The sequence below is a fragment of the Carlito syrichta genome, unplaced genomic scaffold (assembly GCF_000164805.1).
Source record: "Carlito syrichta isolate Samal-C Ts95f unplaced genomic scaffold, Tarsius_syrichta-2.0.1 Scaffold315335, whole genome shotgun sequence".
In the NCBI taxonomy this organism is placed as follows: Eukaryota; Metazoa; Chordata; class Mammalia; order Primates; family Tarsiidae; genus Carlito; species Carlito syrichta.
This window is the reverse complement of record NW_007259431.1, coordinates 15,736-29,617: the sequence shown is the minus strand read 5'-3', so window position 1 is coordinate 29,617 and position 13,882 is coordinate 15,736. Positions and strand designations below refer to the sequence as shown.

General features: G+C 41.0%; 1 protein-coding gene across 1 annotated transcript in view; it reads left to right on the top strand.

The window, feature by feature from the left end:
- Window positions 1-13,882, top strand: part of LOC103275135 (sodium/hydrogen exchanger 11-like) — a gene marked incomplete at its 3' end in the record, with an annotated part of 44,199 nt that overhangs the window by 15,577 nt on the left and 14,740 nt on the right. The window contains exons 6-8 of the mRNA XM_008072550.1: window positions 1,707-1,868; window positions 7,716-7,815; window positions 8,778-8,921. Coding sequence (XP_008070741.1) covers window positions 1,707-1,868; window positions 7,716-7,815; window positions 8,778-8,921 — 406 coding nt within the window. The remainder of the gene's footprint in view (window positions 1-1,706; window positions 1,869-7,715; window positions 7,816-8,777; window positions 8,922-13,882) is intronic.

The following is a 13,882-nucleotide window of genomic DNA, read 5'->3' as shown; positions in this document are numbered from 1 at the left end:
TTCCAGACCTCATCTCTACAATAAATCAAAAAATCAGCCGGGCGTGGTAGCGCGCGCCTGTAGTTCCGGCTACTCGGAAGGCTGAGGCGGAAGGATTGCCGGAGCCCAGCAAGTCGAGACTGTGGTGGCCGGGAGCGTCCACTGCACTCCGGTCTGAGCGACAGAGTGAGACTCCAACTCAAAAAAAAAAAAAAAATTACAAATTAAAAAGCAGTACAGCATAACAACTGTTTACATAGCATTTCCACTGTCTTAGGTATTGTAAGTAATATAGAAATGACTTCAAGTATACAGCAGAATGTGCTTAGGTCATATGCAACTTCTACGTCATTCTTTAATCAGGGACTTGAGCATCTATAGATTGTGGTATCTAAGGGGGTTCACAGAAACGATTCCCCATGGATACCCCAGGGAGGAATGTATTATGTTCTTGGACATTAAGGGGAAAGAATGTTAAGAAAACGATTTAGGCGGGGCCCGGTGGCTCAGCCTGTAATCCCAGCACTTTGGGAGGCCGAGGCAAAGGACTGCCTGAGCCTAGGGCTTCGAGGCCAGCCTGGGCAACTGGTGAGACCTCATCTCTACAATCAATCTAAAAAAATTAGCCGGACATGGTGGCGTGCATCTGTAGTTTCAGCTCCTTGGAAGGCTGAGGTGGAAGGATCACCAGAGCCCAGCTGGTCGAGGCTACGGTGGCGGTGAGCGTGCCACTACCCTCCAGCCTGGGCAACAAGAGTGAGACTCTGACTCAAAAGACAAACAAACAACCAATTTAGTCTCTCTCAGTAGGCATAAACACATGTGTGCACACACACAGTGACATCCGCTGGCTCAGGTCTGCCACTTTCCTGGATCCATATGGATCTCCACGAGTGAGTGCTAAGGAGTTGGCTCAGTCCTGGATTTGGGTCTGAGAGTGAAACAGAATGGTTTCTGGAGATCTGAAGAGTCTGGCCGTAGAAGTGACAATAGCCAGATTCCTGCCACTAAAGCTCACTGGGATACGAAGCATACTGCCTTGTGAGATTTCCAGATGCGGTCCTAGTAGAGAAAGTGGAAAAGGTGTTCTCCTGATACACTTTTGTGATGGTTGTAGGAGAAGGAAGATTCTAAAGCGAGAAATATTGGTGAATAAGGAGATTTGCAGTGCTTCTAAATGAGGGAGCTATGGGCACTGGGGTGGCACAAGTTTTGTCACTTAGGACTTCGTTATTTAGGACTATCCTGATATCTACTCACTCACTGTCACTCATGCCCCAGCCATTGTGACTAATTAACATTTTCCATCTTCATTCTCCAAATGCCCCCTGGGCCCGGGGCAGGGTTCCTAAACTGATTACAGGTTAGCAGGGACCCTGGTTTGCTTGGTCTTGACAGCATTTATAAAAATATTTAGTCTGGGTGTCTTTTGTTTGAATATTCACTCTTCAGTTTGTCACTGGTTTTTCACATTTATGCTCCTTGCCTTTCTCCAGAGGACGTTTGACTTTTCTGTCCTTGGGTAAGCAAACCTCAAGCTGCAGATGGTAAGGGAAGGATATCCTTAGATTATTTTGCCAGACTTCTATCTGCTGAAAAACAAAGTGTCCACTTAAAATCTCAAGAGCAAACCAAAGTGTACAGACCCAAATCCCATCTATGAAAGAAACCAAAGTGAGCTCATCTTCTTGTTTTTTTTTTTCTTTTCTTTTCTTTTTTTTTTTTAGAGCCACATATAGTAACTGGACTCGGCCTGAATGTTTGTGGAAGCATAATATGTGGATATTGCTGTGCAAGAATCATGCAGACTATATGGACTGACCTTTTTAACACAATGCTGACTAATATCATTCTCTGCTTTTCAATGGTGTACATGACTTTCTACATGGGTAAGGCAGAAACAAATAACAAAAAATGCTGTCCTCAAAGTAAGCTTATGTATACGTCTATTTTTTCCTAATCATTAGTCCAGTTACTTCTTCCCAACATCTTCCCCTTTTTATGGCCCCTCTGTGTATCTTTATTATTTTACCGTCATATCTAGCTCTTTCCTGGTATCTCTTAATATCTTCTTTATCTCAATTTTTTATTCCTTTCCCTTGCACTCTTATTCTTTTGAGCTGTATTTTTTACCCAGTCACTGGCAGTCCCCTGGTGGAGGAATCAACACTGAGTTAATTCATGCTCTGACTCTGAGCAACACATCTGCAAAATGAGAAAATTGGGAGAGATGCTTCTGGGTCTTTTCTAGTTCAACAGCCTTTTTAATGCAGTGGATACCAAACTGAGAGGTCTATTACCTTGTCTGAGGCTGGTAGACAGAAAATCAAGTATATGTCTGGAAGGAAAGCAAGAGAATGGAGTAGTCAGAAGAGTAAGAACACCCAGAACTGGCTGGAATTTAGCTGGTTCAGTTCGGTGAAATTGGGCATTAAAGTGTTTACTGGCCTGAGGGAACCCATACTCAAGAGTCATAGTAACTGTGGCCAGACTTTCTAATTCTGCTTTTGCTCTCATCTCAGTGAAGCAACTTCCACCTGTGAAAGGCCTCAGGTGTCAAGAGAGTCTTACTCCTGTTTCACCTCTAGCACTGCTCCCTCTACAGATAAATTGTTGTCTAGGGGTTGCTCACTCCCATGAATCAGTAAAATTATAGAAAACATTGACTGAAGGTTCATTTCTTTCAACTTTCTTCATTTCTTTCCTTTCTGTGAAGCTTTATAGTTGCTTAAATTTCTGAAAATGTTTAAAAACAATGTAATGTCTCTCTATTAGACTGTGAATTCCTTGAGGTGGACTATCTCTTAGTCATTTTTAAAATTTATTCTCTTTTCTAAGTTCAGAGCTTGCCGTATGCCTGATAGCAATTTAACACATGTCGATTGAAAAAAAACTAATATTAGTCCTTGTAGAGCTTTGGAATTAGGCGGACTTAAGGTCAAATTCCAGCTCTGCAATGTATTAGCTTGGTGACCTTGGAAAATTACTTAACCCCTCTAAGTTTCCATTTCTTCATCTTGAAAAGTAATATACTACCACTTGATTTGTGGAGGGTATCCCAGGCATTCATGAGATGATGTGTGTTATGTGACTTGCTCATCCTGGTGTGAGATAGCTTCTACTGGCTTGTGAGAGCTGACAACGTGCATCTCTTTCCAACTCTGTTCAAGTAGTCGTGTTGGTAGCTTGAAGTTGGCCATGGTGAGAGTGTTCATACCCGCTCCAAGCTGGGTTTTTCTTTTAATTTTTTTTTTCTGTTACTTGTATAATTACAGAGAAAAGAGCTGATTTTAAACATTTATCAGCACACCACTGGGCTCAAGGTAGGGTGGTCAGTAAATGTGGGTTTTCTTCCCCTTTCCTTCTGAAAACTGGAGATGTTCTAGTCAATGCTTGGTATCCTCCCAGTCAGATGTATATGAGTGTGAATTGAGGGCAGGGAGTAGGAAGAGATTCCCTTGAGTCTTTTAGCATCATTTCCACATTAGAAGAGTCCCAGGCCTGACATACGCTTCTCACTTTGGGATAGGGTTGTCGGCTGGAACACTATGGATTCTTTATGCTCGTTCAGTTATGTAACCAAACAGCTTGATCAACTCAGTTCAATTGAATTTAAATAAAATGCTTACCAAAAATGCATTTAAGCATTATGAGGTCTAATTATTTGTGCTAACTGAACAGCATAATAAAATATTTGCACGTGATTTCTGTGAAGACATTTGATTCACACACCTGTAGAGTGAAAGATCTTTAAGAAATTAGTCATTTGTGACATAATAGGTTTGGGAGGGTGTAGAGATCTGAGTCACGACCTTGGTTCTAGTCTTAGCTCTACCCCCAACTAGCTATATTACTTTAGAGGAAGACTTTAGCTTTTTGGGGGCCCCAGTTGAGAAGATTGGGTTAGGCAGTGGTAGGGTAGTAAACTGGCTCTCTGAGGAGAGAAAAGCCCTGACTTGTAGTGTTTGCCAATTTTAATGGTATAAATACTACCACCATGGCTGATTTCAAGGATGACTTTAGTCAACAACTGGCTCACAAAATTACTGAAAATTTACTTTCCTGAGAAGATACTAGGTCTCTAAAAATCAATCTTAAAAAGACAGGGACTTTAAAAGACAAAAGTTTTGCCTCTGAAATTGTAGCTGCCACCTGTGCAGAGGAAATATCTTTACTTTGGTTGCACTTGTTCAGGTAAAACTTACTGCAGAGTGTGAATCACTGAGAGAAGGTAGGAATTTAGCTTAACTACTCAGGCTTAAATAGTATATCCCAGAATCAGGACTCTTGTGGGCTATTAATACTGATTTCAGCCAGTGATTCTCTGTAGCTTCAAGGCAGCACTGTGCTCAAAATCAAAGCTTACTTAGCAAATCCTAACTTAATCCATTGGAAGTTATCACCCTCACTAGGCTTGCCTTGTTAAAAAAAAAGCGTCAAAACTTGCCAGGTAGCCTCCTGTTATTGGTTGAATTGCATTCCCCCAGAGATATTGAAATCTTAACCCCCAGTACCTGTGCAGGTACCTTATTTGAAAATAGGGTCTTTCTAGATGTTCAAATGAAGATGAGGACATTAGGTAGCCCTTAATCCAACGGGACCATGTCCTTTATAAGAAGGGAAAATTGTATGCACATAGAGAGAGGATGCTGTGGCCTGCTACAGCCAGGGACACCTGAGGCTGCCAGAAGCTGGGAGAGAGGCCAAAGCAGATTCTCCCTCACAGCCCCTAGAGGGAACCAACTAGGTTGACATGCTAATCTTGGACTTCTGGTCTCCAGATCATGAGACAAAATCTTTCTGTTGTTTAAGCTGGCTGGTCTGTGGTACTCTTGTTATGGCAACCCAAGAAACAGATACACCTCCTACGCTTTCCTCGCTTCAAAAATTAAACAAACACTGCAGCAGTCTTTTACTCTACACTTAAATTCCTGACAGCAAAGTCAGAAACAGGCTGTGTTTTCAAAAATTTGATTTTATTTACTTTAATAGCTTTAGGAGTCCAAGTGGTTTTCGTTTATATGGATGCATTGCATAGTGGTGGAGTCTGGGCTTTATGTGTACCCCCACCCCACTGCGCACATTGTCCCCGCTACGTGATTTTTCATCCCTGCACCCTTTCCCACCCTCTTCCTTTTTAGTCTCCAATGTCCATTAGAAACAGAAACCGTTAATAAGTAGAAGGTCTATTGCCAGAAAGCTGAAGCACAGTGTTCTCATTCACACATCCTCTAATGATCCGTTTCTGCCATGTTGTCTAACTATGTTCTCTTCCTTCACTGATGAACACACCATCAACCAGTCTAAGTCCAGGGAGCATCTGACTGAGGCTAGAGAGTCACCTCTTCGGGCACATATAGTTATTTCTGTTTCTGTCTCTTCTGTGTTAAAGTCAAGAAACCTGGACTTCTAGCAGTCACTGATACCAGCACATTCGTTCCATTCCATGAAGTCAAATAGTCACAAAATTGCACAGACATTGCTACACAGACAAAGGAGGCATTGCTTCTGGAACATTGCTGACTGACAGGTGGTGCAGATAGGAATATTAATGTGTTAGTCCATGGCATGAAGTTTGAATTTAGTATACAAAAGGCACTTTAAGAGTGTTGATATACAACTCATGAAAGAGTGTAGGTTCTATAAAAGCCTAGGCTAGAGGCATTCCAAGAGGCATGGTGGGGAGGGTCTATCATAACAGGGAGGAATATTTTCATCAAATGGCATTTATTATAATTTCTGGGGAATGGCGATAATAAAAAGCAAGTTTATAATTGTTTCAAAAGTTTACAAACAGTGCATTTCCTTCTTGCCTGTAACTGGGGCTGATAACTCCCACTGTCCCTTCTTTATAAAATACTAATCATAGAAAATTGGAAATAAGAGAGTTTCCTTGTTACAGAACTGCTGTTTTTACTGTCATTGTGATGCCAAGAGAAGGGGTGCCCCTTGCAGTGTGAAGTGGTCAGTGACAGGTTCTTGTGTTCACATTTGTAATAAATGCACAGACACAGAGAAGCAAGAGGAACAAGTGACTTTACTAAGCAAAGAAGAGCACACAGGAAAGTGGACAGAAACAGCCTACAGAAAGCTGCTGCTTCTGTACCTGACTCTTGTTGAACTATAACTTTTATTCTTAGGGATACTGAGGAGTGGGTTTTAGGGTGGACTTTTCCTAGAAATGGGTGGTCTTGGGTCTGAGTCTCTGTTTTTCCTCCCTCATGTCAGGAAGGGGAGTTTTAAACCTTGTAGAGTCATACTGGTACCGGGGTCATGGTGTCTGGTATAGGATGGAACCCCTAGGGTAATTTTATGCTAATAGTACTACAATTAAGGTTTTTAAGATTATCTTAGGTCAACATTGGCTATCGATGCCCGTGCTCCCAGAGCTATCTAAGCTAGCTTCTGCCTTGGTGGTTGGCTCTCCACCACAAGCATCCTGGATAGACAGACTACAGCGCTGTAGGTATATCTGATAAGGGCCCACAGCTGTAGAAACTTCAGCTAAACCACTGGATTTTATGCATGGTTCTGCACCAACTGCTACAGGTGTCGGTGAACTTGAAACTTTCCTACAGTCCTGAACATTTTCCTAGTCTAGCCTGCCCCCTCTTTCAATTGGTTATTTAAGTTAAATTCAATTAAGTGGAACAAGTCTAAAAAGAAGTCTAACATGAACTTAAGTGATTGATTAGATAAACCAAAGGAATAATAAAATCCTCTTTAAATTAATAAACGGTGTTAATTTACTAAGCAACAAAGTGAATAGATAAAAACAAGTAATAGCATAATATTGATGATCATTTATTTATTGCTTTAAAGAATGCCAAGCACTCTTTTTCTCTGGTTTAGTCTTCACAACTCCATGGGCATGACTACATTACCCTTGTGTTACAAATGCAGGGCACTACGGGAGGAAGGGAGGTCACATTCCAGGAGCAACCAGTTCTGCCTGGCCCCAACGCTCTTCCAGTCCTACCCTTCACATCCTTTCTCTTCCTTTCTGTCTGCTGTTTTAAATGTGCTGTTTGAAGACTCTGCAGCCTAAGACTGTTGGTTTTCAAACATTCTGCATGACTGGTTTTCCTGCCTCAGACTACATTTACACATTTGTTTAGAGACCAGTGTATAGCTTTAACTGGGAAGGTCTATATCTGGCAAAAGAAAATCAGACTTCAGAAGCTGAAGTCACCCAAGAAGCCCTCAGCTTAGCTCACAACTCTCAGCACAACTAGGACAATGCCCCTGAGGTGCTTAAGGGACTCCCTAAGGAATGGTCTGCAGCAGAGGTTGGCAAACTGCTGCTGTTGGGCCAAATCTGCCTATTTTTATACAGCTAAGAATGATTTTTATGTTATAAAATGGCACAAAAGAAAATAAGAATATTTTGTAGCACGTACAACTTATGTGAAATTATAATTTCAGTGTCTGTAAATAATGTTTTATCGGCCACTCACTCACATATTATCTGTGGCTGGTCTTGCCCTATAACAACTGAGTTGAGCTGGGGCAACAAGCACTGTCTGGCCCATGAAGACTAAATATTTAGTGTGGTTCATTACAGAAAATGTTTGCCAGCCCTGATCTACTGGATGAGGCTAATCCCTTGAAACCACTTTCTAAGGACTACTAATCTCAAGTTTCCCATCAATTTTTCACTTATGATAAAGTATCTCAATGTGCAATTTTAAGTGCATTTAGTTTTATTCATTTTTTTGTTTTTATTTTCTCCTCAGCGGAACTTTTAGGAATGTCAGGCATTGTTGCTTTGGCCACTGCAGGACTGAATTTAGATTCCTTATCCTTTAAACCAAGGACTGAGTTCATAATTACTAAGTAAGTTTCCTTTTGTGTACTGGTATAGATTTCATAGAAGTTTAGTGCTTAAGAAGTTCCACCTTCATAGACACTAATAATACTCATTTTCCTTAACTTTTTTCTACCTTTAAATTTGTAATTTTGCTATCAGTTATGTTTGAAAAAATTTAAGGTCCCAGCAGTCATTGACATTAATTGATATTCCTATTATGAATAAAATATCAGTGGCTCAGAGACCATAGTGGAGTTAATACACAACTCTCTGATAAAAATTCACTTTGAATCCTGGGAACTTTTTTTGAAGACTTTTTTTCTTTATTTTCTTCATAACATACCTAAATGTCCATATAATAATATGGGAAGAACTGGAAAAGTAGCAGAAAGATGCAACACCAGCAAAACTCTTAACTACTCATTAGTCCTAGTAATGCACAATGTTACATAAACATCTTGAACAGAGGAAAACCATCTGCCTGTCTTTGCAAAACAACAACAGCAAAACCAAAAAAGTTAGCCTTTCTTTGAAGAGACTATGATACATTACAGAATTTGTTTAGAATTAGTTGGAACCAAGTCATAGTCTAGTGCAGAAAGCAAATGTTGAAATAAGAAAAATTAGCCATAATCCTGAGTTTTTCCATGAAAATTAATTTGTTTAGTACTATCACTCTGAAATTGTGTCCTTCCCACATTTTTGGTCCTTACAATGTCCATTCTTTTGTGAAATTCCAGCGATAGAAGATGGTATATTCTTCTACATGACAAAATAAAAAAAATTGACACATAGCTATTCCAGTTAAATATGGAACTGGGTGTTTTTAGATCTGGTCAAATACTTTTAAATGTCAATTATAACACAGATTAAGGCAAGGACCTCTGCTAAGACAAGAACAGTAGCTACAATAGACATGCTTTTATGTTAAAAGGAAAAATGCTTTTATGCTTTGCCTAAAGTGTCATTTCCTTTGCATTCCTCCTAGGTACTTACTAATGTTTGCAACTGTATACCAGCATTTAATATATACTTTCTTTGGCATCGTGATTGGATGTGGAGAAATCAAGCATTATAGATTTAACACCATAGTTTTCATTTTCATTTTATTTGTAGTAGTGAATATGACACGGTAAGAATTACTTTTTAAAGTTCATTTACTGAACTTAGCTTCTTGAGCCCAGAACTAGAATTGGGAAGCAGGGGTGTGGAGCAAAAAGGGCTTTGGGCTTAGAGTGAGGAAACCCATAATGTTGTCAAGGCCCTGATGATAGCTTGCGGTGCAACTTGGGGTGTTTATCTTTAAAGATTTTATCCATAATATGAGAGAGGGTAGACCAGCAGCATCAGCATCACCCTCAGCTTGAAAGAAATGCAAATTCATGGGCCTATCCCAAGCTATTGAATTGAATCTCTAAAGATGAGATCCAGGAAACAGTGTAACATGCTTTCTAGGTGGTTTTATGCATGTTAAAGTGTGAACATCACTGGACCAGATTAGTGGGTCTTAACATTTTTGTTGACTCTCATCATTGTTATCATCAATAGCTATAATAAAACCATTTGTTAAGTATTTGTCATGTACAAAATGCCATCAATATAAATACAACCCTGTGAGATAGGCATTATTGCACCATTCACAGATGAAGCCCAGAGAGCTTAAAAACTTACCTAGATTAACCCAAGAACAGAGTTGGGATTTGAACCTGACTCCATGAGCATGCTTATTCTTGAATGCCATTGCCCATTTGTAGTAGTTTTGCCTCTGAAAAATCTGTCACTTCCACTCAGATTGGTGGCCAAGGTAGCTTACCTTATAATACGTTTCCATAGAAAATTGCTTCTATTGACTCCAAGGCACTGCTTGCAACTCTCACACAGGAAGGGTATGTACACGGTTGTGTGTGCAACCCCACCCCTCACCACATCAATGTTGGGCCTAACATGGGTGCCCGCCTGCTGTGCCTATGCAGCTGTCAAATCAGTCACTATTTGATGTCACCTTTTTTCTAGCTCTGTCTGGACCTCTTTAAAAGTTGTTATTAAATTTGTTATATAATCTGTGAGCTTCTGTTTCTTTCTGAGTCCCAATTTTATCCCCCAAATTTCAGCTTAACACTTGTTAGCTTTATAACTATATGACTTTGGGCAATTACTTAATCTAAGTTTTAATCTACTTATCTGTAAGATGGGCATAATAATAGAACCATCTCAAAGGGTTGCTATTCAATGAGGTAATGCAGAGAGGCAATGCAAGTACAAGAGTTTAGCACTGTGCATGGCACATTGTTAATGCGCAGTAAAGTTTGTTTTACTATTATTTTGGCTATCCTATTTTCTCAGGATAGGAAAGAATTTTAGAGGCTTCAAAATAATAAAAGAATTCCCGAGAAATTATCAGTAGATTTTTTTTATTTCTTTTCTTTTTTTTTATTATAAAGATGTGGGGTACAATTCAGGGCTAGGTGTACAAACGTTGATTACGCAGGTGCCCTTGTTGATGAGGTGTGCCCGTCCCTCCCCTGGCAGTTTCCCTCAGCTGCCAATCCCACCCCTCTCCCCTGACAGTTTCCCACTACTGCCTTATACTGCCAGTACTTATAGTATTATAATTGTTCAAGGTCCGCTGATGAGTGAGAACATATGGTACTCTGCTCTTTGTTTCTGTGATAGATCGCTGAGTATGACTGACTCTAAGTCCATCCAAGTTTCTGCAAAGACCATATGTTTGTCCTTCTTTATGGCTGCATAATGTTCTATTGTGTATCACTAGATTTTAAAACAAAACAATATTAACACAAAGCATAAAAACAAGCCATTTCATTCTTTTATTCATTTAACAGATATTTATCAAGCATCTACTAACTGCCAGGCGATGTTCTAGGTGCTTAGGACACTTCAATGGACAAAATAGCCCTTGAAAACAAAACTTTTTGCAATCACGGAGTTTGCATTGTCATAGGGCTTTTTGAAAAAACCCCAAAGCATGTTAAATAGTGAATATAATCTATGAGAAAGATTATGAAAAATAACCAAAGCAGGACGAGGGAGTTGATCGTGCCAGCATTGAATGGGGGCTGCATTTTAATCAGGGCAACCAGAGTGGGGAAAGGGACTTTTGAGAGAAGATATGGAAGAGGGAGGGAGCAGGCAGTAGCAAGGAAAGCTGTTTGGGCGGAGACTCATCCCTGCACAGGCCCTGAGGGAGGCAGACCTGACTCCACACTTGTAAGGAGGCCTTGGGCACCAAAGCAGGGAGAGGGACAGCAGAAGGAGGTGAGGCTAGAGGGGTGATTGTGGAAAAAATGACGGAAGACCCACACATGAATGCTTCTGTGGGCTAAAAAACACCTGGAAGGATGTATACCAACACTTTGAGAGTGGTTCCTTTCCTCTGGGGAATAGGATTTGTGGAGGGGAATAAAGTCAGGGCATTTTGGCTTCTGACAATTTTATATACATCTTTACTATTTAAAATTTTATTTATGGCTGAGTAATATTCCATCGTGTATATGTAACATATTTTCTTTATTCAGTCCACTTTCAATGGGCAGCATGGTTGGCTCCGTGTTTTTGCTATTGTGAATAGTGCTACAATAGACATGCATATGCAGATATCTTTTTTGTGGAATGATTTGAGTTCCTCCAGGTATATTCCCAAAGGGGAATTGCTGGATCATATGGAAGGTCAATTTTTAGATCTTTTAGGAATCGACACACTGTTTTCCACAGAGACTGTACTAGTTTGCACTCCCACTAACAGTGTAGAAACATTCCCTTTTCCCCACATCCTCTCAAATACCTGTTGTTTTTTGAATTATTGATGATAGCCACCCTGACAGGAGTTAGGTGATATCTCTGAGTGGTTTTAATTTGCGTTTCTTTGATGATTAATGAGGCTGAGCATTTTTTCATGTGTCTGTTGGCTGCCCGTATATCTTCTTTTGAGAAGTGTCTATTCATATCTTTTGTCCACTTTTTAATAGGATTGTTTGTTTTTTTCCTTTCAGCACATTTGAGTTCCTTGTAGATCCTTGATGTTAGGCCTTTGTCAGATTTACAGTTGGCAAATATTCTTTCTCATTCTGTGAACTGTCTTCCGACTCTCTTGATGGTATTTTTTTTTTTATTGCTTTGCAGAAGCTTTTCAGTTTGATGAGGTCCCAGTTGTCTATCTTATCTTTTATGGCATTCACTTTTGGAGAGGTGATCAGAAATTGGTTGCCTATTTTATAGTTTGAGGTTTTACATTTAGGCTTTTGATCCATGCAGAATTTTGTGTATGGTGATAGGAAAGGGTCCTTTTACAGTCTCCTACATGCGGGCAGCTAATTTTCCCAGCACCATTTACTGAATAGGTTCTCTCCCCAGTGATTGATGGTGGAGGCTTTGTTGAAGATTGCGGAGGTCTAACCTCCACAGAGCAGGGCCTGAGGTAGGGGGAGAGAATGAGAAAGAAAGACAAGAGAAAGCGGGATTGGGAGGTCTCTCTCCTCAATAGGTGAGAGCCCGTTTATTATTTACCATGCTTTTTATGTAGGGCAAAACTGTACAAGGGATTATTCTAAAAACAAGTAGTATCAGTTTTTGGGCCAGGCATCTGGGCCAGGTGTGATTGACATCATGTCACTTTGTTTTATTATAAAGTAACAAATTAAGGTTAGGGGACATGAGTGAACCACAGTGGAATTACGTTGTTACTAGAAGGCGAGTTGTTTTGCGTTTATCTTCTTGTACCTAGGGCTTTATTATAGTTAAGACTTTATCTGTACTATGTGTACCAGGATGTGTGGGCATTCAAGACTCTGTTTTGTGTAGCAGGCTGCATTCCTCACAGCCTGCCTTTGGCTAGGATGCAGAGTTTCTAAGCGAGACCTTGCCTATGAGCTTGGGGTACTCAAGGCCTGCTACGTTTTATGTAGCAGGCTGCATCCCTCACCTGCTTTTGACTAGAATGCAGATCTTCCAGGCGAGACTGTTGCCTACAAGCTTGGGGTACTCAAGGCCTGCTACAGTGGCAGTGCCTGTCTGCTCCCCACATCACATCTGTTTTGAGATGAGGGAGTATAGGCTTGTTTCCTTGAACACAGGCCAAGAACACAATGACCTTGTCAGCTTATGCTGTGGTCTCCTTCAGAAGATGAGTTGGTTGAGAAATTGAGGTTTTGCTTCCGGAATCTCTGACCCATTCTATTGGTCAGTATGCCTGTTCTTATACCAATACCAGGCAGTTTTGAAAATTATGGACTTTGCAGCAACTTGGATGGATTTAGAGTCCATAATACTCAGTGATCCATCACAGAAACAAAGATCTGAGTACTACATGTACTCACTCATAAATGGACCCAGAATTTTCATAATAATACTATAAGAAAGGGATTGGCAGTAGTGGGACATTGCAGGGGGTGGGAGGGAGGGCACATAACATCAATATGGGTATCCAAACTTTATCTGCACAATAATCACTTACGTACCTAAACCTGAATGTAACACACATCTTTAAAATAAAAATAATGATAATTAAAAAAATATCCATTCTTTATGAATTAAAAAAAGAATAAAATAAAAATTTTTCGGAGGAAGCGGCAAGATGGCGACGAGGCAACGCGGTCTGTGAAGCCCTCTGCAAAGGAGATCTGCAGTGGGTCTCTGACTCTCGCCCTGGGGGGCTACAGACCCCAGCAACGCAGCCTGTGCTTCATATGGAGCTCGGCCATTGCCACCGCTGGGGCATCGCGACAGACTGGACAGTCACTGCGGCACAAATGGTGCCGCCGCAGCCACCCCCCCGCCACCGCTGCCACCGCCGTCACCACCACGGCTGCCACGGCCTCCGTGATGGCAGTAGCACATTGTACCACCTGGGCCGGAGGCGACTCACTTCAAGCCACTTCAGGGAAGATCTGCTGGGATCGCTGCCACCTCTCCTGCAACTGAGAAGTCCTGCCCGGCCGCCGTGGGTCTCCTGTTGTCTGCCCTGAGTCAGGCAGCCATCTTGTTCCTGTCTGGCCCCACCCCCTCTGGGGCGATCAGCTGAGATAGCACCACCTGCTGGTGATTCAAGGTAACAACACCAAAACGGGAGAAACAAGC